Here is a 23,288-nt window from a genome sequence, read left to right on the forward strand (position 1 = left end):
AAAGATGCTTGGATGAGTCATGACTGATCAAGGTGTTGTGACCCTCAGAGAAAGGGGCGGTGGGAGCCTGAACTGTAGATTGCAGCCCCCTTCCCCTCGTTACTCACAGGACGGGCCTAGAAGAGGCCTGAGCAGAGATTGTGCCATCTCTCCCCACCCACCCACACCTTCCACAAGGCAGAACCACTTGGGGATCCCCCAGTTGGGCTCTGCGTGGGGCTAGGCCTGCTGCATTGATCTCAAAGGGGGCCAGCAATCAGGGAGCAGACTTGTCTCCTGCTGCAGCCCTGGCTGGCGTTTCCGGCCTACGATGCGGAGCAGATGCCGGAGGGAACCCGAGCCTGGCAGAACCGGTCTGCGAGCAGGGGACCCTGGGATGAAGCAACAGGAGCCCGTGCAGGGAGTCGGCCAGGGAGCGAGTGACTCCAACTCTCCGGGGAGTGTCTCTCTCACTTTCTCCTCCTCGCCCTCTTGTTTGTGATCCTCTGGCCACTTTCCCGCGTTTCCCTGGGCCCCGTTCAGGCCTGTCGTGGGAGGGTGCCGTTCCCATCCGGTCGCCAAGCGGCCCCGGGAGGGATTTCACCCAGGGTGTGAGTTTCAAAGCTGGTGTCAGCTGGCTAGGAAGCTGGTGTGTCAAGCGAGTGTAACTTGCTTGCACTGATCCGGGGTGTGCACGACGCGTGCGACCGACCCCGGAGAGGTGTGCGGGGGAGTGGAAGGGGTGAGACAGGAAAAGCAAATGGCACAAGGGAGTAAGAGAAAGCAGGTCTCTCCGGCAGGTGCAACTGCCCTGACCTCGCAAAGGCAAAAGGAGGAGAGCTGGTTGGCAAATGGATTTAAGCGAAGAGAGCCCATCCCGTCCCATGGGGGGAGGATGTTAGCTAGGGGGACCCCATTCATTCCTAAAAGGGGGTAATCGATAAGAGAACCCCTGTTCAGTCCATGGGGGGGTGTTAGCCAGGGGACCCCATTCATTCCCTAGGGGATGTGTTAGGGGACTCCCAGCCAGTCCATAGCCTGAGTTCCTCCGGAGCCGGGGGTATGGGGCTGATCCGGGCCAGGAGGAGCAGGGCGCAAGGGCACCTCCTAGCGGTGCGGTTTGCTCCAGCTCCGGGCCGGTCCAGCCGGGGGTGACTCCTGGTGTGTCCCTGGTTCAAGTCCCGCTCGGGGAGAGCAGGAAACGGCGCTGCTCCCCCCCCCCGCCCCCCCGGCTCCTGCCTTAACAGCCTCCGGCCACAGGGCGCCGCCGCTGCCAGCTCCGAGCCGCGGAAGGTCCCGGCGGCGGGGGGCGCAGAGCCAGGCTGGACAGGTGGGGACACCCGCCCCCCAGGCCCGTGCAATGCAGGCGTGGGGAGGGGTACGGGGAGACCCCTCAGGCCCGTGCAATGCAGGCGGGGAGACCCCGCAGGCCCATACAATGCGGGGGGGAGGGGAGGTGCGGGGAGGCCCCGCAGGCCCGTGCAATGCAGGCGGGTGTGGGTGTTGGTGCGGGGAGACCCCCCCAGGCCCGTGCAATGCAGGCGGGTGTGGGGGGTGTGCGGGGAGACCCCCCCAGGCCCGTGCAATGCAGGCGGGTGTGGGGGGTGTGCGGGGAGACCCCCCCAGGCCCGTGCAATGCAGGCGGGTGAGGGGGGGGTGCGGGGAGCCCCCCCCAGGCCCGTGCAATGCAGGCGTGGGGGGGGGGAGGGCTGCAGAGAGGGAGATAGGGCTGATCCATTGGCATGCTGTGGCCAGTGGGCCCTGCTGTCCCTGGGCTTGGGTCTGTGTCGAGGGGGGTGTCCCCCTAGGGCCTCTCTGCTCTGACAGTTTAATCTGAAATGGCTTTAATCCCAGTCAAAATAGCCTTTGTTTTTCGGTCCCAGCTGGCCTGGATCCAGCCAGTCTGCCTGGCAGCCCCTGTTGGCAAAGGGCGGCCGGGGAGCTGTTCCCAGAAGGGCTGCGACGAGGGTAGGGGGGTCAAATCCCCTTTGGCAGCTGAGCTCTGCCTTCCGCGTGGGACAAGCCTCAGCCACAGGCCTGAACTGCTCGACTGGGCTGAGCTCCTGCGCCCCCGTCACTTCTACCCCTCCGCCGGGGTTTTCTTTCCAGAGCGGTGGAGGAATAAGCCGCCCTCCTCCTCCTCTGACCACATGATCCCCGGGCCCGGGGGGTTCGCCGGAGGGGGTGACCCAGCTAGCATTGCAAAATTGGGAGAGGACGTCACCCGTGGCAGGAGAAGTCCCCAGCTGCCCTGAGCGTGGCTGGCCTGTGCCAGGCGCTCACCCGCCCTGTGCCAGCGCATCACGGTGGCATTCCCGGCATCAGCAGGTGGCCTTGGAATCAGCGCGAGGCACCTGGGTGGGTGAACTGATTCCGGGAGGACATGGTAGGGGATGCCCTGGGACTCCACTGTGAAGGGTGCCGATGGCTGGCTCGAGCGCTGGGCAGGGAGACCCACTTGAGAAGTGGCTGAGAGTGGGTGACCCTGACTCACCTTGTTTCTTCCTAGCTACGATGGCCGAGCAGAACCGCCCCGCGCCCTCCTCCTGCGACTGCTTCGTCGCTCTCCCTCCAGCCACCGCCTCCCGGGCCGTGATCTTCGGCAAAAATTCAGACCGGCCTAGAGATGAGGTCCAGGAAGTCGTCTATCTCCCTGCTGCAACCTATGCCAGGGGGGCAAAACTCAAGGTGAGCAGACAATGTGCCGGGGGGGGGGGGGGGGACGACACCCAGTTCTGGGCGGAAGAGATGGGGATCTGAGCCCCTGTATTAAGGAGACGGAGCCCCCTTTGTTGAAGGTCCACAACCCAGGCGTGTGTGCTTTCTCTCCCCTGCCCTCCTAGTGCACGTACATAGAGGTTGAGCAGGTAGAGAGGACCCACGCGGTGATTCTGAGCCGCCCGGCCTGGCTGTGGGGCGCCGAGATGGGAGCCAATGAGCATGGCGTCTGCATTGGGAACGAAGGGGTGTGGACCAAGGAGCCTGTTGGGGAGGAGGAGGCCCTGCTGGGCATGGACTTGGTCAGGTGAGAGTTGCCGGGCGTGGGAGACAGGTGCTATGGAGTGTTGCCACCTCCTGATCAGCTGGACGTGTTGAGTCCAACCCCCTCCGTTGGGCAGTGATCTGATATTTTGAACTGCCCGGCTCCGTCCTGTGGCAGCCGCCCGCTGCCCGCACTTGTTTGCCCCCCCCCCCCGGTAGTTCTCCGGATGTGCTGGGGTGATCCTCTGGGCTTGTGCCTGGAGAGGGGAAGAGCGCAGATCCAGGTCTCCCCCCACCACCCCCTCTCCAAAGCTGCTCTGTTTGCCGCAGGCTGGGTTTGGAGAGAGGCAGGTCGGCTCATGAAGCCCTGCAGGCCATCACGGCTTTGCTGGAGCGCTACGGCCAGGGCGGCAGCTGCAAGGAGGAGCCGACCCCTTTCGTTTATCACAACACCTTCCTGCTGGCGGACCGCACCGAAGCCTGGGTGCTGGAGACAGCCGGCCGGTACTGGGCAGCCCAGAGGATCCGAGGTGAGCAGGGAGAATACCCGGGGAGGCGGAAGTCCTGCATCGTGGGGAGTAAGGGAGCTCTGTTACTGCAGTCCCAGCAGGAGGTGCTGTGTGGGAGCTGCTAGTCCAGTCTCAGCAGGGATGTTGTCTGCACAGGGATGGATGAAAGAAAAGTCCTACTGAGAGCTGATCTGGGACGTAGGGGACTGGACAGCTCAGATAAACGTGGAGCCTTGCACCTCTTGCCGACCAGTTCTAGTCCAGCCGAGGCTGCTGCTTACCAAACTTTGTTCCCATCTGCTGCCTTTGGCGGCCGGTGTGATGAGTTTGGTGGGTCTCAGCCCAGTTTGCATCACAGCCTCCTCGTTTGGAGGCCAAGGATTGAGCAGGCCACGGCGATTTGACTCTTACGCTCACTCCTAGAGAGGTGTCTCTCTGGGTCAGGCGGTTTCCCAGACCCTTGCCTTGCTCCTGCCTGTGCTGTATTGGTGGATGGAGGTGTCAGGTCTTGGGAAGGACCCAGGCTGGCAGCCTTCATGGCTGCATTCCCACTGGTACAATCCCTTTTAACCAAAGCCATGTCTTGTTGCAGAAGGGACCCGGAATATCTCCAACCAGCTGAGCATCGGCACGGAGATCACCGCCGAGCACGCAGGGCTGAGACGCCACGCCCAGAGCCAGGGCTGGTGGAGCGGGGATGGGGAGTTCAACTTCACCAAGGTCTTCTCTCTGACCCACCAGCCTGTGCGGATGGAGGCGGCCAAGGCCCGGTACTGCGCTGGCAAGGAGCTACTACAGCAGCACGCAGGTGGGTGCAGAGGATGGGGCTGTGCCAATGTGGTGTCTCATCCCGTTACCATCCACGTGAAGGATCAAAGCCAGACTCCTGGCTGCTCAGTGTCTCCCTGGCCAATGGGATGGGAGCAGTTGGTTGACAGGGGCAGCACCTAGCAATCAGGAGAGCCGTCTCTCTGGGTCATCCAGCAACCACTTGGTCTCATCTCATTGGCCACAAATATGGTGACCTAAGCTGCTGCTGGTCGATGGGGAGCACGAACTGGTCCCCCTCCCCGTGGTTACGTACCCATTGATCTTCCAGCTCTTTCCCCCTGATGTTGCTAGGCCGCATCACGGCGGAGACCATCATGGCCATCCTGCGGGACAAGGCCAGTGGGATCTGCGTGGACTCGGAGGGCTTCCGCACCACGGGGAGCATGGTGTCCATCCTCCCCCAGGACCCCGCCTTGCCCTGCGTGCATTTCTTCACAGCCACGCCCGACCCCTCCAGGTCAGTACCAGTGCTGCCTAAGGGGCCTGCCGTGCTTGGAAAGCCCCAGGCTCCCGGCTGTCGGAGGAGGCTGGGAGAAGCCAGGGTGGGAAAATTAAACAGGCCTGTCGTGTCTAAGGTGCTGAGGGGCCTCAACCACCAGCAACTTCCCTGAGGACGCTTGGCCTGTGGCAGGATCGGGCCCTTTGTTTGCACATTAACATCACGAGAGCCCTTGCCCAGCAGCAGTAGAACCATCTGCCGAGTGCCCATTGCAGATGTCCGAGGGGGATCGCGGGTGGAGACTGACCTGGGATTGGTTCAGTGAGAATCCAGGGGTCAGCCCACGGGAAGTCCCTGAGAGCTCAGGGATCGAGGCTTCAATGGGGAACCCGACAGCGTCCCAGCCGAGTCACCTTCACTGCCCGAATAGCATCCGGCCCCATTGCCCCTCTGCTGGGTCGGTGCCTGGGGCGCCCCCGCTCACCTGCAGAGCAGGCGTTTGGTTTGAACCCTGGCAGTGCTAGCGTCCTGCTGTTTGCTTCCCCGGTGGGCAGGAGCTGCGCAAGAGGCAGATTCCCGGCAACCTCTGGCCGAAACCCACTTTGCCGGGGAACGTCTCAGCAAGGATGTTGTGGGGCGGTAGAGACACCCCTAACAGTCTCTGTGCCCCCTCTCCTGCCCGGGCAGGTCCATATTCAAGCCCTTCATCTTCGTCGCCAACGTGACTCCGGTCCTACAGGCGATGTCTCCGAGCTTCGGTGACAAGGACCCCGTCCAGAAGGTCCCTCGATTTCAGAGCAGAGTTGATCGGAGACACCAGCTCTACCGGGCACATCAGGCAGCACTTGATCTCATGGAGACTAACCAGGTAACTGAATGCCCTGGGCTTGTACCCTGGGGTTCTGCTTCCCTCTCAAATGCTGAGCAAGGCTTCTGATGGCCTCGCCTGGCACTAACTCCCTATCACCCCAGCCCTGGGAGCTTTCCCAGGGGCTCTGGGGTTCTCTCTTGGGAGCCAGTTGGGCTGCAGAGTTCCCAGCAGTACAGTGGGAGGATTGGGGTTGGGCTGTCTGAGATCAGCGGGGTGTTTCTGGGAGGTGGAGAGGATGGAACTAGACTCTGGACTCACTCTGGATCTACACCGTCCCCATAAGTAGCGGCTTAGGCTGTATGTGTCTCTACATCTCTCTCTTCTCCACTGACCCTGTCCCACAGGAGCAGGGCCAGAAGCTCCAGCAGACCATGCAAGATCTGGAGAGGCAGGGCCTGGAGGCCATGAAGGAAATGCTGGCCAGTGGTATCACGCTGGACCCGGAGGAGCTGGCTGACCTCTTGTTTGACTGTGTGGACACAGAAATCAAGTTCTACAAATAAGCCCGAGGCAGGTGGGTTTAAGGGAGGGGGGGTAGGGGAAGGAGAAAGATGCTGCAGAGTTCATGGATTGTGGGCTGCACCCCTCTGATCTCTATGGGGATCCCTTGATTTTGCCTGGTGCCTGCTGACTCCAGGTCCGTTTTGGGGTATTGTCTGCACTGGTTTCCTTGTCTCCATGCAACACTGGCTGCCCCCTTGCCTCTGTGCTCATTAATATCCCCGTCCTAGGCAGAGCCGCTCTGGGCCGCGGCCTGGAATGAAATGGAGCAAAGGCTCCAGTGTGGCATTGTATCCACATGGCCCAGTAGCCACGTGAAGGGCACAATGTTGTGGTCTAATACCTGTCCCTAAGGGGACGGTCGGTGTGCCACTGACTGGGAGAGCGTCAGCCTGGAACAGCCCCATTTATTTATGAGATTGAGGAAGCCCGTCACAGATGGGTTACGCTGATCAGTCACTGGGATGTCGTTGCCCTCTTGGGAACCTGACGCTCCTTCATCCTTAACAGAGATATATGGCCCATAGAAACTACAGGGTCCACTATGCAACATAACTGGGTTGCTCAAAGCAAGGCAGAGCATTGCATTCTGGGGCGTGTGGTCTTCTTGTGCTGCACCCTCAGAAAGAGGAGAATAGGTGTGGCTGAGCCATGGTCCACCTTCTGGCTACCCCCAGCCACTGGTGAAAGGACACCCCCTCCCACTTGGTTTGTTTCAGAGCCCTGCCTGCCCTACCCTGTCTGGAGGTTGCTCTGTTCGCTTCTCTCCCCTGCTTTCCTTTCAGCGGGGAGCATTTCAAAGGCACAGGAGAACCTTAATTCCCGCTGCTGCTGCCGCCCCGTCTGCTCCGCTCCTGATTCCTAACCTCACATCCGATCGCTGCCGTTCTCTCCGGCTGCGTGAACTGGACTGGAAGTGGCTTTGCGCCACCGGGATTATTGCTCTGGCATGGTGCCCTCTCTGGACCCTCCGCCTGGCATTGCCCAGCCTGTAGCTGCGGACAGCCCTCCTTGGGAACGGGCGGGCGCCTGCCACTCCTTTCCTAGCACGAGTTGTCACTCCCCTGAAGAGTCCAGAGCTCCAGCGGAGGCTTCAGCAGCTTGAACAGGCCTGAGCTCCGTGGGACCGGGAAGGGGAGAGCCTCAGCTAGCTCGATGGAGCTGAATTTGGTGGCTGGGTTACCAGGGGGCCCACCTTGCTTCTTCCTAAAAGGAAACACGGCCTAATGGTTAGAGCACAGGACAGCTGGGCTCGCTGACTCACCTAGGGACCTCGTTCGAGTCACTTTCCCCTTCCGTAGCAGGGGGATGATCCCCACCTATGTGTCCTGTACAGAGCTGGGATGCTGTGCAGGGCTAGCCCCACCCCCGCCAGGGAGCACAGGACAGAAGCCCACAGGCAGACAGACTGAGGTGGAATAAAGAGGTTTTATGTTTCAATCACTAGCGCCACTGTGCTGTTTTGTCCGAGCCGGCGCGGTCAGCGGGGGCTGGCTGGGCGTCAGTCACTTCTTTGCTGCTCTGGCTGTAGTTTTAACTGTGGTGGAAGCCTCCCCTTTCAGGGGCTTGAGGCAGGCCCCGCTCCCGCGCTTGCTCTGCCCGCCAGTGTGTGGGGTGCCAGACCTCGCAGAGCCGCCTGCCTTCGGTAGAGAAAGCAGCCGAGATCCTGACTTGGGTTTGGGGTGCGGCTCACGCAGGCCAGGGGCTGGCGATCTCCCTCCTGCAGCTCCCTCCTCCGCTGGGCTAGGTGCCAGGCGGCCCTCCCGGCTTCCTGGGCACAGATCTCCTGGCGGCTGCATCAGTCTCTGTCGCTCTGTGAGCTCCTCCAGCCGGGCCTGGTGTTCGCTCAGCGCCTCCTGCCTCCTCCTCTGTGAGCGGCCAGCCAGCTCCTGGCGGAGACCCGCAAAGAACTCTGCGGGGGGAGAGTGGGAAAAGTTAGAGCGGTCCCCCTCTGCAGCCAGCAGACCAGTGGGGCAGGCTCATTAAACTGGCTCCTGTGTGTTACGGCACAGGGTCCCCCTGGTGGTGAGATGGGAACATGGTGTGTGTAGCCCTCAGCTAGGATCCTGAGGAGTGCTGCAGAGCAGAGGGTTTTCCCCCATCTTTGGAAGGGGAGGACTGTCAGATCGGCCCCTTTCACCAGCACTGGTATTCATGCACACAGCCCAACCCTGTTGTCAGGCCTGTGCAAATCCAGGCGCAGGGGACTTCATCTGAATTTACTCGTGTACCAAGAACAGAATCTGATCATATAGCTGATAGCAGCAGCTTGATCACCTTTGTCTGCACAGAAAGGACCAGTCAGCTCAGGGACATCATCATCATCATCATCTTCCTCAGAGTCACTGTCATCAGAAGCTCCCTCCTCTTCCTCCTCCTCCGCTGGGTCAGGGTCCCTCCAGCTGGGGATAAGCTGGGTGTCCAACTTCATGAGATGGGGCAAGGCCCCGAGCACCAACTCTCTGGAAGGACCAAAAAGATATTGTGCTTTCCAACGCCGAGGATCCTAAAGTGCTTTGACCACACAAACACACGCTGGCTCATGCTAAGTGTTGCTGCAATGCAGCTACCTCTGGGGTGGAACACAGCAGTGAACAGGGATAACTCGATATAACAGCTTTGGGCAGAAAGTGCCAATTCTGCTATCCAGTTGAAATTGCAGATGGGGAAGAATTTAGGGAGGCCGAAGGGAATTACTCAAGTTGGCGTTTAGGGAGGACACCCATTTAATATCCTGGGCTCCTGCAAAATACGCCATGGGGTCTTTAGTGACCTGGAGAGGGTAAGATGGAGATATAGCCCCTCCTAGCACCACCATGAGGCACGGGGTCAGAACGGACATGGGAAATAATGTGCCACCACCTCCCCCAGCTCTGACGTGGGAGCTGCTATAGGGGGCAGGCCTTAACAGCTGGCCACCGCTGGGGGAAGCCTTTAAAGATCTCACCTTGCTGGAAGGCAGAGCAGCAGACGGCGCAAACACAAAAATGACACAACAATAAGCCAACAAAAAACAACTCACGGAAGGAAGGAGCCGCTCACCAGTTGTCGCCACTCAATCCTGGGCTTGTTCATTACCTCCCTTGCCCCTGCATCTTGGTATGGGGGAACCCTTTGGGGGCACAGTCTGGCCCGCCACTCTGGCCCACATGCTCCGAGGCATTTAGGCTCCAGACTTCCATTGATTTCAGTGGCAGTTTGGAGCCTATCTAAATAACCCCACTCCTTGTGATGCTTAAGTGTATCCTTAGAGGGTCTCCCATTGAAGGTACAGAGCTAGCCTGAGACAGTTTAGCAACACCCAACCTGCACTGGAGACACTTGTGTAAGAGAAGCAGGATTAGGTGCTTGGGTCCAGGTCCTCCGAGGTAATTAGGTGCTTAACGCCCACTGGAGTTATCTTTGAGGAGCTGGGCTTTAGTTCTCGCCCGTGAGACTCAGAGGAGGGGAGATTGCGCGCACTCTCTCTCACCTGTAGCCATTTTGGTGGGTGCACCTGTTTCCCGATAAGTTCAGGATGCGGAGGGTCCGGGGCAGCTCATCTGCACAGACCAAAGGGAAGAAAGAAGGTGAGGGAGCAAATCTGAGCTCTGGTTGCTAAGTAAGTGGATGAGCGGATAGGCTGCAGGTCCACTGAAACCCCTCCATCCCTCTCTGCTCTGGAACTCTCTGAGTACTTTACAAGCACTAATGAAGCCTCACAATACCTCTTGGAGGTAGGGGAGTATCAATTCCCTTTCACAGCGGGGAAAACTGAGGCACGGGGGTGACTTTCTCAAAATCACACCGCGATTGTGTGATAGAACCCAGGAGTCCTGATTCCCAGTATCCTGCAACTACATCGTTAAGCTTTAAAAACCCACGTTCCCTTGCTCATGTCTCCCTGCCACAAACTAGAGGCCGATCTGCACGTGATCTCTGGACGGAAGAGACAAATTGTAGAATAGCTTTCTGCCCGGAGAGTGTTTCATTCCGCACTTCGCCCTGGGAACACCCAGATGGATTTGTCATTAATCTGCGTATAGCTTTGTTTTTGAAAAGCAGAGCGCATGGGAAGTGGCTACTGTGCCTAAGAGTTAGAAGGTCACACTATTGGCCATGGCCGTCCCTTATCTGCTTCCTGCCCAAATGAAACTGAAAAGAAACTTTTAAGCTCTGATTCAGCAAAGTATGTGTTCAGGGTCATTGAAGTCCATGGGACTTAAAACACATGCTTTGGTGCTCTGCTGAATCAGAGCTTTAACGAGGACACTGCAGTTTCATGGAAAAACGTGACGGCCTATTGGGCTGTAGCTTAGAAACCCGGCCAAGGACAGACTACGTCGTAGGACTGTTGGATTGTGATGTCGCATGTTAGCTGGATTCACAACAGCATAAAGAATTCCTTCACTCGAACACACAGTTCTTGCTTTTTAAAGAAACTGGTCTTTTGGCAGGAGACACACGCGCGAGCTCCCTGGCCAATCGGCATGTGTTTTTCCCACATCGGTGCGTATCCCTGCTCGTGTTGTTGGTGCACAAAAGAGGGAATTAACCGAAGGCAAGACAAGAATGGTTGCTGCTCTCGCAGAGGAGGAAAATATTTGTCAAACGGAAAAGAGACTCGTTAGGGAAAGAAATGGGAGTGTGGTCTAGTGATTAAAGCAGGGCACTTGAGATCAGAACTCCTGGGTCCTATTCTCAAGTCAGGGAAGGACGGTAGTCTAGTGGTTAGCACAGGGCACTGGTAAGCAGAGCTCCTCAATCCTATGCCCAAGTCTGGGAGGGTGCATTAGTGGTTAGAACAGGGTAGCAGTAATCAGGGTGAGAGTCTTGGTTTATTCCTGCTTTGGCACCTTGGCTGGACAAGGCTAGGGATGTGCCCAGTTATTGAGATGGGGCCGCCCTCAAAGCATGTTAAGAGCAATGAGGAATAGGCAGGAGAAGGCACAAAAGAGCAGCCATCTGCGTGTGTCTGAGCCTGTCCAGCAGAGACTGCTGCCTGTACTGCTCCTACCAGGGTCCAGTGTCTCGATCCGGTTCTGCGACAGGTCCAGGAACTGCAGTTGTCGCAGGTCCCGGAGGTTCTCCACTACCCGGACGCGGTTCCCAGCCAGTGAGAGAAACCTGCAGGGCAGGAGGGGTGGGGTGGGGTGGAAGAAGCTGTGTCAGTGAATGCAAAGGGGAACCACAGAGGCTGGGGACTTCCGCAGCGGGGACTATATCTGATCAAACCTGTATTGTGCTCTTGTGCGAGGTGAGACAGAGCTTGTGCTGATCTCAAAGGACCTGCTCCAATTCGTGCTGAAGTAAATGGCAAAACTGCCGTTGCCTTCAGTGGGAATGAAAGGGGGCCAAAAGACAGAGACAGCCGAGTCACTAAAGCAGAAGCATTTACTTTGGATTTGTGCCTGAAAACTTAAAACCGGAGGGCAAAGTCCTGTGTGCCAGAGAACCGGGGCCAAGTTCTTAAGGTTAAACTGCCATGAGGCTGCTGATGTCACTAACTACACCCACTCCTCACTCCTCCCTGAGGAAAAGCCGGTGTTCTCTTCTGATTGCCACGCCCGCGTTTGGGAAATTCATCCCCCCACTACAGCTGCAGTGCACCGGCTGCTGTTAATGACCCGATTCACTGTACAGAGAGCGTGTGTAAAGAACCCTACTTACCGGAGGTTGGGAAGGCAGCTGAGATTCTCAATGGTCTCAATTTGGTTCTGAAAAATGAAATGATTTCTTGACTACATGAAAACGAACAATGGCACTTCACGTGTTCGCAGCGCTGAACAAATATTAACTAGACCTGGGAGTTCCCCCGACAGCTGGGCAAGTATTATTTTATAGATGAGGGAAACTGAGGTAGTGAAAGACTTGTTCAAGGTCACAAAGCAAATAATGGGCTCTGCAGGGGGCTGCATGCAGGGATCCCATTGCAGGCGCGGGGCCTGTACATGTACATGGTCTTAGCTCGACTTGCCAGATGGCTGAAGCCAGAGCACCAGTCCGTTCTTTATTAATCCAAAGGGAGCTCTTTTAAAGGTCAATTTAAAAGGCAGATTTTTAAAACCTGAAATGTTCTTATCGATGTAACTTAGATGGTTAAATTCCTGATTCTTCTTCCATAGCTTAAATAATCGAAAGCAAAAGAGTTAAAGATCAGATTTGCTTTTCCTTGGTTTTAGGTCATTTGTTTATTTTTTGTGGCCACTTGTCTCTCAGAATGGAAGGCTCCTAGTCATTGTGACTTTTGTTAATTGTGTCTTTCAGGATATATTCACTTTCTGGCTCTCAACGCCTGGCACAAGGCTGTGAGGGTTAGGTGGCCGTTGCTGTAGGGAAATGTTTAAATCAAAACACAAAACCGTGTTCAGAGATTATTTTTTTTTATATCTCAAACTTTTCTATTAATAATACATACTTAAAAAATAAAATCCGGGCCTAACACACCTGCCATTGTCTCTGTTTCTCACCCTCGGGGTGTCCCTCCCCAACACAAAGCATTCTCAAGAAACTGCTTGCAGAGGAAAGAGTCTGATCTTATTTCAAAGCCAAAGTATGTTCTTGCTTATAGTGGAATTTACTGTGGTGGGTGAAGTTTGGCTGCTGTGAAAAACCAGAGCTCATCTCCAGGGGGTGCTATCTCCCAGCCTGAGAGACAGATCATGTTAAAGAGCATGCTAAGCGCTTTACCTCTTGCAGGTAGAGACTGCGGACCTCTCTCAGACCCTGCAGGTTGCTGATAGCGCAAATGTTCTCCCTGTCCAAGCGGATGGTGAGCAGCGACGCCAAGGCCTTGGATCTACGGAGAAAGGCGTTCAGAACAATTTTGTGTAGCCATATTGTGGGTGTTGCTGGAATCCAAGAGCAAAGGAGATCCTTCCAAGAGCCCCTCCACAATGAAGGATCGCAGACTGCTGGGAGAGCAATCTTCAGTTCCCTTTAATAAAGCTACAACTTTATTTTCAATCACAGACCTGCTGGGTCGTGGCAGGAGCAAAGCAACCAGATGCGCTTACTAATTAGGGTGATCTCCCATTACCGTGTGTGTCTCAAGTCACTACCTCTGTGCCTCGGTTTCCCCATCTGTAAAATGAGGATAATAATACTGACGTCCTTTGAAAAATCCTTTGCCATCTACTACCGAAAAGTGCTATGTAAGAGCTAGGGAGTATCATTACATCTCCCTTCCCATCTGCTAGGTTCTAGGGTGCCCACCCATCCCTCATTTCAAGGGACTCCCCTTCTTTGATCCTGGACATCCCATTTCAGCAGCGATCAGACACTCACATGCTCTCTGGGGTCTCTTTTTCTGCAGGGCAGGACAGGTTTCTCTGGGCGATGAGAGAGTCAGTGATGCTCCTCCCTTCCTCTGCGGGGCTCTGCTGAAGGTCTGGAAGCAAACACAGGGATCCACATTCACTTGGGGCCCCTGATCCTGCTCTCAGCAATGTCAATGGGAGTTTGGCCTTGGACTGCATTGGGAGCAGGCCTTGGTTAATCACAGTGAAAAACTCCTGACAGTGCTATATATGGGGGGGGGGGGGGGTTCCACCCTGACCCCCCCCATCTGCATCTCTGCATGCAACCTCCTCTCACCCACAGCCCCACCCTCGAGGGCAACGGTGCTCTGCTGCAGTGGGAGATCCCATTGCACGGATCACTCACCCCTGGGCATGGCCTCTGGCAGGTTCGCCAGCCTGGAGAGGGAGGGGACACGTGGCCCCTGTACCCCAGTCCCCAACTCAGCTGGCCACAGTCATAGGAATGGGGATGTGAGGATGGGGGGGATGAGAGGAGAGAGCTGCTCAGGGTAACTCTGCCACTCTGTGTGAAGGCAGGGCTGGGGGGACAGGGACCCGAGAGAGGAGCCTCCAGGAAGGGGTTGGGGGGCAGAGCCTGGGCTGGGGGGATCCCCAGGGACTGGGGGGGCAGAGGGGGAGAGCAGCACCTGGGTTGGGGGGGATCCCCGGGAAGGGACAGGTGGGGGCAGAGCGGGGGGGCAACGCCTGGGTTAGGGGGGATCCCCGGGAAGGAGCAGGGGGCAGAGCCTGGGCTGGGGGATCCCCAGGAAAGGATTGGGGGGGCAAAGCCGGGGGGCTCCCCAGGAAGGAGCGGGGGGGGCAGAGCCTGGCCTGGGGGGGACTCTGGGGGAAGAGCAGGGGGGGCAGCGCCTGGGCTGGGGGGGATCCCCGGGAAGGGATTGGGGGGGCAGAGTCTGGGCTGGGGGCTCCCCGGGAAGGGCCGGGCAGGTGGCGGGCGCTACGCCCAGCGCGTGCCCGTTGCTAGGAGACAGGCGCTTCCGGGGGGTTGCCAGGGGGCGGGCTCCCCCTGCCGGCCCGGAGGGCGCTGGCCGCGTCCGGCCCCTTTAACTCCCCCCGCCCCGCCCCGCGCGGGGAGCGGTCCTCCAGCTTCCCACAACCCCCCTCGGCTAGGATGGCGGCCGTGGCTTTGTGCTGCCGGGGGCCCCGCAGGACGGGTAACTAAGGACCTTCCCCCCCGGGCTCGGGCTCCCAGCAACTCCCCCCCCTCCTCTGACAGCCCCTCCCCCCAAGTCCCGGTGGCTGCCCCCCCCCCATGGGGGGCCCTATCCCAGCTGCTGGGTCTGGGCTGGAGATGAGTCTGGGCTGATCCCCCCCCCCCCGCTCCTCCTTCCTCCCCCTCCCCCCTGTCAATCCAAACCCACCGAACTTGGCAGGTCACAGGTATTGCTGCAGTGGGTCCTGAGCTTCAGACCCCCACGTGGCCCCTGCGCTCTCCCCTGCCCCCCCCCCCCCCCAGTTCACATCCGGGTCAGAGCTTGGGCTGGTCAGTTACTGAAATGTCTCTGCAGCCTATAGTGAGTGGCAGGGCCAGGCTGAACTTCTCCCTCATGGGGGGGTTCTGTGAAACAGCCCAGGTCACGGTCCAGCGTGGGATCAAAGGCCCCCGGGGCTCAGATGCGCTTAACTACATCGTTCTTTTTTTTTCTTTCCCCTGCACCAGGCTGGCTGCCCACCCTGCAGATCATCCGCCATGCCAAGGCAGTCACTCGGCACTGGAAGGCGATGCACTTTGAGCGGCAGAAACTGATGGCGGTGACGGAGTACGTCGCTCCCAAACCGGCCGTCCCAGAGAAGTGCATCACTCCCTACATCGAAGCAGCCAAGGAGGTAAGGCTCCCAGCCCAGGTTGAGACGCTTGTTAGTTGGGCTCACCCTCGCGTGCTAAAAATAGCTGCGTTGATGATGCTTTGATATTGCGTTTCGAGCCCACAGTGCCCCCAGGCTTGAGACCCCAAACTCCAGCCTACATAGCTATTGTTAGCGTCCTAGCTTGAGCCCTGCTAACCCAAGTCTCTGGACCTGGGCTGGGAGGCTTGTTCCCAGATGCAGGGTAGACACGCCCTTACGGGCTCTGATTATTCGCTGGGGATTCGTGGCTCTAGGAAACCTTCTCGGGTTATAGTTGGTATTCCCTTTCTTATCCTTGCTGCTGTTGGGTCTGGACTTCCCTTTTGTTGCTCTGTTGTTTTTTTTCCTATCAGCCTCTTGAGTAATAGAGGCTTTGAGTGAGCCCTGTCTCCTGTATTTCTCAGCATTTCTACGTCCCTTTGGCTTTAAGGTCTGATCGGCCCTTCTGTTCACTGCGTGTCTGATTCATCAGTGATGCTGGGCATCCCAATCACGCCTGCTGAAGCATGTATGAGCTGGAGATGTTTGGCATCTCTCAGATGAGGCGTTATGCCCATGCCGTCTCTCCGGAGCTGGCCTCTTCAACCTTCGTATTCTGCTCTTTCCCGTCTTGGCTCTTAATTTGTGAAGGACCCAATCCAGCTCTTCGCTAAGTCAACGGCCTGTTGATGTCAGTGGGTGCGGGATCGGACCCCTAGTTCAGATGGTACTCTGGGCTAGTAGCTAAAATGGGGAACAGGGAGTCAGGATTCCTTGGTTCTATTCCTGGCCCTGCCACTCACCCTGTCTGTGATCATGGGCCAGTCACTGAATCTCTGTCTCTCAGTTCTCCCATCTGTAAACTGGGGATGGAGCCCACCTCTGTGAAGCCCTTTGAGGTTCTTGGGTGACTGGAGCTCTATAAAGGCAGAGTTCTGCTTAACTGCTCTCTGCGCAGGCTTCAGGGTGGCACCCAGGTTCCCCCCCCCAGATCTAGGCTTTGACAGTTGTGTGTTTAAAAAAACAAACAAACACGGCTCTCCCTCTCCCAGGAGAATGGCTATGCAAAGCTGTTACACTGGCAAGTGGTGGAGACATTCCGGGACAGTAGAATGATCGCCATGTGTCAGCACAACTTTACGCCCAGCGAGGAAATGCTGCTCATGAAACACCGCCTCAGGAAGTACAACATCCATGTCAAGTTCTTCCCTAATGAGGTACAGTCGGAGCTGCCTGGCAGCTAAATCCAACGTGGCAGGCCGCTCCTATTGGAGCGAGGTTTGGTTCTTAAGGGGGTGTAGCAAAGCCAGTGCGTGATGGTGCCCAAGACTGCCAAAAAAAAGGGGGAGGGGTGAAGGTTATTGTGCGCCCTTTGTTGTGGTATCTGGGTTTGTTACATATATTAAAAAAAAGAGCCTCATCTGGAGCTAAGTGCCATCTACACAAAGCACCAGAGGGGCTAAGATTGTGGAGGTTGGCTTTTAGGGCAAACGAATGGTTGGCCAAAAAAGATGACCCTTGCATTGTCCTGAAGATCGGTGTGCTCTGGCGCACCACTAGAGGGAGCATGTTCCACAGCCAGGGACCTTGCACCAGAATGCCTTGCCCACAGCTCAACATCTAGCTTGGCTCTCTTGATGTTTCATCGGGAGTGAGATCTGGGGCAGCTGGGTCCCAAACCATGGAGGGCTTCAGAATGCAGTTGTTTTCAAGTGAAGTGCACGGCACACAAGTATAACATGTTCATTCTGGCCTTCCCCACTAAACGGGCTTCTGCATTTCAGCGCTAGGTGAGGCTTCTAAGCAGCCGTCAGCACACGGTCTCCTCATTCACTTACTGGAGGATGTAAGCTTTCCCTCCTCTGCCTCTTTCTGGAGCACCGGGCGTTTTAAACACACTGCCATGTAAGGGCCTGTGAGCACTGCAGAGGGAATGTCAGAAAAACATCTGGCTACGGGGGAACTGCTGATGCTGGCCACTTGGGCTAAATGAATCCAAATTCAAGGTGGTTTTGTGCTGAAATTTCTGGTTAGAGGGTATCTGGAATCTGCTGGTCTCAGATCTTGGGAAGGGCCCAGGTCTGTTTTTATCTGGGCAGATAAAGGGCTTAATTTGAATATGGGGCTCCTGAAATGGCTGTCCCTGTGGTACCTTGAAGACAGCTTCAGCCTTTTTGTGATAAATTAAGTGTGATCTCTCTCTCTCTCTCTCTCTCTCTCTTACCTCACTTACTGTTTGCCTCCCTCTTTCAGATTGTGAGACCTTACCTGTCAGTATCCAAATACAAGAACCTCCTTCCTCTCTTTGTGGGCTTCAATCTCATGTTAGTGAGCCCAGAAATCAAGGTGAAGGAAATGTTGCGAATACTGAAGAACGTGCCACAGATAACCCTCCTAGGTAAGGATTCTCCCTCAATCAGGCTAATCTGTTGGATCAACCTGCTTGGAGAGCATCAGATCTTGTTACTTATATTACACGGGCGTCTAAAGGCGCTAACTGATGTCGGGGCCCTTTCGCGCTAGGTGCTGTACATACACTTAGTGAGAGGCAGCCCCTGCCTCAAAGAGTTTATGATCAAAAGAGAAAGGGTGGGTGGAGTAAACAGACCGAGGGAAAACAGTTTACTCAGAGTGATGCCATACTACTGCCCGGGCTGGTAATAGAACCTGTGTCCCGCCTGGTAGTTCGGTGCCCTGTGGCCCACACTACCTCTGGAGGCATCTGCGAGGGGAACGTTTCTGTCTCTAGGTAGTTGGCCCAGGCATCTTTGCCCTCAATCCCCAGCATGTGCAAGAGGGATTTGTGTTCACTCAGTCCAGTGGCAGCTCAGCTGGTGCAACTCCCTGGTGGCAGAAGGCTGGAGGAATTGCTCCTTGGGTCTCATGGCCCAGCGACTGTACAAAGAGGTCTCTGGAGAAGAGAACAACTTTGAACCAGGATCACAAACAGCGACACTTAGCTGGGCCTGTGGGGCTGTTTACTGGACGGCTGAAGAGGCTGAAGCTCTTTAGATCACTGATGGAAATTCAGTCCAGGATGGAAGCCATCCAAAGCCCTGACCACCTCATGACTGCTAGGGGGATGAATTGGTCTGAGTGCAGGTGCTCACCTCACATTAGCAAGCCCCTTCTCCCGCACCTTGTTGGCAGAGTTAGAGACCAGGATCACGCTCCCCTTGAAGTGGCCCCTTCAAGTCAGGTCTGAGTCCCTTTGACAGGGACGCTCACGCTGCTGCTACCTGTTCCTTTCTAGGTCCTGTCTACTGAACTGAGTGCAGGGCTAGGAGCCAGGAACTCCTGGGTTCTTTTCCTGACTATGCCACTGATTTGTTGCCTGATCTCAAGCAAAGCATATAACCTCTTTCCTTCCCCCTCTGCAGAGAAGGCAACATGGTCTCCAGGGCTGTAAATCCAGCAGCATTAAACTCCGATAACCAAGCACCTCCCTAACACACCTATTGAAAATAAAAGATCCCTGGCTCTCTTTTCCTGCGTAACCAGTATCTTGCACTCAGCCTTGTCTGCTCCTTTCCTGTCTTTCAGGTGCCTGCATTGACGACACCATCCTAAGCAAGCAGGGGGTCATAAACTACTCCAAGCTGCCCTCTATGGAAATCACCCAGGGGCAAGTGGTGGGCACTCTTTCTCTCCTGGCGTCCCAGATGTGTGCTCTCGTGCAGCACAGCTCTGTGCACCTCACGGGTTTGCTGGATCAGTACATCAAACAGCAAAGTGGCGGAGCTGGGGAGACTGATGGGAAGGCCGGGGAAGCCCAGGCTGAGTTGGGGCCTGCCAAGAGCTCTGCGGGCCTTTGATGCCAGTTCCCTGGCACACTGTTTATTAACCACATCCTGTACATAGAGGCTTGTAGCAGGGAGCCTGCCAGGATTCATCTCAGGTGGGTGCGGATTCGTGGGAGAGGCCAATCGCCCGTCTAAGCCAACAACAGAATTAGCAGGAAAAAGATCCTAGGGGACTAACCTGTCAGACTGGTGCTAATGGAATGTGCTGCTGTTTGGGGGTGGAGTCTGCCAGGTGGGTCCAGTCCCCCTTTCTCAGCCTGGGTATGCAAAGCTATTCCTCCCTCCACTTTCTGTAACGCCCCCTCTGGTCAGTTGGAATGCCGCTGATGGATCATCCCGAGTCTTCGTCAGTGGGAAGGATTGTTCAGTCATGTGGGGAGCGGAGCAGATGGTGGCTGTAGTGCTTTCCAACCACCACCAATCCAGCAGTGAGAATCACTGGGCTCCGAGGGGGGGCCAGAAAGCACATGGGGAAATTCAGAGCCCCTCTCTCAATTAGGGGAACTGAAAGGCAGCCACCTCTGGGGTGGAAGGCACCAATTGTTTAGCAACACACAGTAACGCTCCTCTACAGTTTAAGACAGGAAGTGAAGAAGACACTGAAACAGCAGGCTATGCTAGGGACATAGAACGGAGATATATGCCTTCACAGCAGCTGGAAAGTGTAATTCCCAGTGCGGGCAGATGTACACACGTTAGCTCTGCATAAGCTCCCCCCTAAATATAGCACTGTGTCCACCGTGGCTCGAGGTAGCTGCCTGTGTCTAGTCTCACCCAACCCCCTGTGGGGCTAGTCTGTGCGCCTGTGGCTAACCCTGCTATTTTTAGGTGTGGCTTGAGTAGAGCTAATGCACGTACATCTGTCCCAGCCGGGTATTCTATCTCCCAGCTGCTGTGTCGACGTCCCCTTCATGGCTTGAGTGCGCGGTTAACCCTAGAGCAGGATGGGCGTTTTCTATGGAGACATTTTTGCTGATGGAAAATGGCTTTTTTTTCTTTTTTTTCTTTTTTGCAAAACAGAATTTCTTGGGGGAGGAAGGGGGCATCTGTTCTTGTTAAACTGTGAAAGATTCTGGAGTCTTCAATTAACTCCTGAAAATATTTGAAGACAAATCTTGTTTTTGTTGGAAACATTTTACAGAGGAGGGGGAAAAAGAAAACGAGCTTGGCTTTAGCTAACAGCTCTGTTCTTTCAGATGGGGCCCAACCGTACAGAGCTTGACTAACATGGTTATTTTTCTCAGATGGGCAGCCCCTGCCTGTCCTCCCCAGGGGAGAACCTCCTGCTTCTCTCTCATCTGTGCTTCAATCCGGCACAGAACTACAGCCCAATGCCTTCCTAAGAGCAATGGCAGGCACCCTGCCCCACCCAAGAGCTGAGTTCCCTGCTTCCAAGTGCCACTGATTTTCCACTGAGTCTGAAACCAAACCCAGCCCTGCGTTAGCAGGAAGGGATGTTAGCAAAATAGCCTTCACAGTGTACTCAAGTGGCAGCCAATCTCTCCTCTTCGCTGCTGTTTGCAGGGGCTGGGTAGCGATGGGGAATTGAAGATGTGGAGGTAGATTTTAACCCTGCTGTAAATTGGTCTAATACCACTGATGCGAGTGGACTTGTGCCTAGCTGAATCAGGGCTGTGGATGGCATAAATCTACAGGCCTGCTGTATAAAATGCTTTGTCCTAGCATTGTCAACACCGCCATTTAAATTGTTATTGGACCAGGGCCCCTATTTTTTTTTCTGACCGCTTTGGCCTCAAAGTTGTGTGGACTGGGGCCGTGCAGTAGCAGTGACAATACTCCACTGAAAGCGAGTTCTGGCGTGGGTGTTAACGGCTGCCTGTGGACAGCTCCTTCGTCTGTGCTATTGAACTGAACTTTGCAAAGCATCCAAGCCCGGCCCCCAGCCTGGCTGTGGGAGCGAAACGGGGGGACTCGTTAATAAACATTGTTTTCTAGAATGTCTGGGCTGCGGGAGTCTTTGTCTGAGGGTTTGCTCTTAGGATTTTTACAAAGCTGGTCCCTCTCTTCCCTCTCCCCCATGTGACTCCTTGGGTGGCTTCCCTTCCAGCTGCAATATGACCAACGTAGTGTTGGTGTCGCGGGATGCTGGCCTGAAGCCGCCTTTAGGCAGAGCACAGACCTCCCTGGTCCTCAGCCCAGTGCAGGCAGGGAGCAGGAGGTCCAGTCCCTTTGCCAACTCAGTCCGTGGGCTCTGCTGAGACTCCAGGCACAGGGAACCCTTCTCCCAGTAAATGAACCTGGGTGGTAGAGCATCTCACAGGTCTCCTGGGAGACTAAAGAAGAAGTCTGGTGTTAATCTGAGCTGCTCCTGCTTCTTCCGAGATGCACCAAACTCTCTGGATGGCAGGTGGTGATCTCCGTGATTACACGCACGAATGCCTCTTCCAATCTGTCCAGTCAATGGGTTCAGTCTTCGCTTTAGTGAGCTAAGGAGGGTAATAGTCTTTGGACTTCTCCAGCACCTTCCATCCAAGGATCTCAAGCCCCTTTACCAATATTATAGATGGCAGGGGATTGTGGTCTGCTGGGGAAACAGAGGCACAGCTGGGAAGTGACCTGCTCCCAGACACGAGGGATTTCTACCCACCAGTGGCCTGGGTGTGTAGTGTCGTGTCTTTCCGCTTCCCACCAACACTGATGTCAGAGTTATATTTAGCGCAGAGTAACAGGATGTGGCAGAGTCTGGAACAGACCCCAGCTCTCTGCCTCAATTTCCTGCCTCAGAACTGCCCGGCCATCCTTTTGCCTGTGAGGGAGCTGCTGCGTCTTCTCCCAGGGGCACCTGCATCTTCTCCCTGGGGCCTGTAGACCTGTGCGTTTCCCAGGCTGCTTCAGGCTCACTCCCTTTATCGCTCATAGCATAAATCACTTGATATCCCTGAACCTGGGCATTGCTATAGGCGTCTGGGAGGGCCGATCCCTTCGCTACTCACGGCTCTTGTTCCCTGATCTGTGACCCAAGTCCAAGCAAGTGCGGTGCTCTCCTGATTAGCAATAGGAAGCCTGATTTCCCCTGGTGACCTTGGCAGTGTGGGGAAATGCTGCTGTTAGGGCCAGGAGATCAAAGGGGGCTAGCAGTGACACCTCTGTCCCAAGCACAGGTAACTCACAAGGGCAGCCCGGTCCCCTTCTCAAGGGGGGAGAATGTCTGCTTCATGCCTTCGCTCTCTGCATGGCAGCCAGGAAAGAAGAGTGTGTGCTGCTAATGACCCTTTCGGTTGATTGTAGAACACGGACATGCCTCCATCGGTGCAGTGTAGACCATGTCCCACCCCCTCTCTCACTGATCTGATATGGCCAGGAAAGACCCTACTGGCTGACACATGATCTGGAAACCTCAACAGTGGCATTGCATTTTCAGATGGTTCAACGGGGGCCCCACTGCTACAACTGTGCTGGGGGGGGGGAGGGAGAGAAAATACTTGGCACAATGCACCAAAGTGGAAATTCTTCTGCCATTGGGCTTAGCACATGGAGTTTTCTGCTGGTGCTCCAATTGCAAATTGACTGGATTTTTTCTTTCCACAATATCTGAGTGCTAACCGCTCTGAAATCTGCACTGAGGGGGTAGGAGGGGGGGGAGGTTTTGTTTTAAAAAGGGGGGGTTATAAAAAAAAGAATGGTCATTTTCTGTTTATTTTGACGAAAACTTGAAATATGTTCAAAGAAAAATGTTGATGCAAATGGGGAAAAATATATAGATTTCATGTACATTTTGTGCAACTTTTTTTCCTTCCCGTGACAGGTGAACAGGGAGAGCTGCTGGAAGCCGAGGTTGGTTTTAGCTATTGGATCAACAACATTCCTCATTCTCCATCCCCCTTTATGCCCCTGCAATTTAGTTCCTTCCGGTGGCTTCTTCGACTCTGTATCTCTACACTTGCAGCTGTGGCCCTGGTGTGCTTTCCTACTCCCTTCCGGAGATAGCTGAAGATATTAACTCTGATCTCCGAAACGCAACGGGCTTGGGTCCTGTCTGCCTGGAGGAACCAATGTTCTCTCCACTTTACTTTGTGCTGCTGTAGCTGTTGAGATAAGGGTGACAATTTTCTGAGCTTTTTGGCAGAAAATTGGGTTTTCAACACTATAAAAAGCGTTCTTTCTTCCCATGGAAAATGTTGAGTTTTTTGGCACAAGATCAGAATCCAAAATATTTTGGCCGAAATCCAAAATATTTCAATGCTGAAAGGTTGCCCCCAAGCCTTATGGGAGTTGTAGTTCAGG

General features: G+C 55.6%; 3 protein-coding genes across 9 annotated transcripts in view; 2 read left to right on the forward strand and 1 right to left on the reverse strand.

The window, feature by feature from the left end:
* The window catches only part of SCRN2 (secernin 2), a 30,151-nt gene extending 17,275 nt beyond the window's left edge, over positions 1–12,876 (forward strand). Inside the window, exons 1-9 of one of the 7 annotated variants that reach the window (XM_054014118.1) lie at positions 1,200–1,309; positions 2,489–2,667; positions 2,823–3,004; positions 3,292–3,491; positions 4,063–4,278; positions 4,593–4,758; positions 5,428–5,608; positions 5,956–6,125; positions 6,832–7,555. In XM_054014118.1, the coding sequence (XP_053870093.1) occupies positions 2,494–2,667; positions 2,823–3,004; positions 3,292–3,491; positions 4,063–4,278; positions 4,593–4,758; positions 5,428–5,608; positions 5,956–6,114 (1,278 nt within the window). In that variant the 5' untranslated portion in view covers positions 1,200–1,309; positions 2,489–2,493 and the 3' untranslated portion in view covers positions 6,115–6,125; positions 6,832–7,555. Of the gene's footprint in view, positions 1–1,199; positions 1,310–1,337; positions 1,358–1,946; positions 2,338–2,378; positions 2,668–2,822; positions 3,005–3,291; positions 3,492–4,062; positions 4,279–4,592; positions 4,759–5,427; positions 5,609–5,955; positions 6,126–6,831; positions 7,556–12,790 lie in introns of those variants that run through there. The other 6 variants (XM_054014119.1, XM_054014120.1, XM_054014121.1 and 3 more) reach the window with 6 other exon arrangements.
* Positions 7,617–14,078, reverse strand: LRRC46 (leucine rich repeat containing 46). Its single transcript, XM_054014123.1, has 8 exons — positions 13,757–14,078; positions 13,379–13,481; positions 12,782–12,890; positions 11,762–11,808; positions 11,109–11,218; positions 9,585–9,654; positions 8,390–8,574; positions 7,617–8,024 (listed from the first exon to the last, which is right to left on the reverse strand). Exons 1-8 carry the CDS (start codon positions 13,764–13,766, stop codon positions 7,618–7,620), a joined length of 1,041 nt encoding a protein of 346 aa, XP_053870098.1. The 5' UTR covers positions 13,767–14,078; the 3' UTR covers position 7,617.
* A 407-nt stretch (positions 14,079–14,485) lies between these two features.
* On the forward strand, positions 14,486–21,001 carry MRPL10 (mitochondrial ribosomal protein L10). The gene is made up of 5 exons (XM_054014124.1): positions 14,486–14,567; positions 15,074–15,240; positions 16,293–16,457; positions 17,494–17,638; positions 18,784–21,001. Exons 1-5 carry the CDS (start codon positions 14,525–14,527, stop codon positions 19,053–19,055), a joined length of 792 nt encoding a protein of 263 aa, XP_053870099.1. The 5' UTR covers positions 14,486–14,524; the 3' UTR covers positions 19,056–21,001.
* Positions 21,002–23,288: the final 2,287 nt, after the last annotated feature.

Source organism: Malaclemys terrapin, chromosome 25 (assembly GCF_027887155.1).
Source record: "Malaclemys terrapin pileata isolate rMalTer1 chromosome 25, rMalTer1.hap1, whole genome shotgun sequence".
NCBI lineage: Eukaryota > Metazoa > Chordata > Testudines > Emydidae > Malaclemys > Malaclemys terrapin.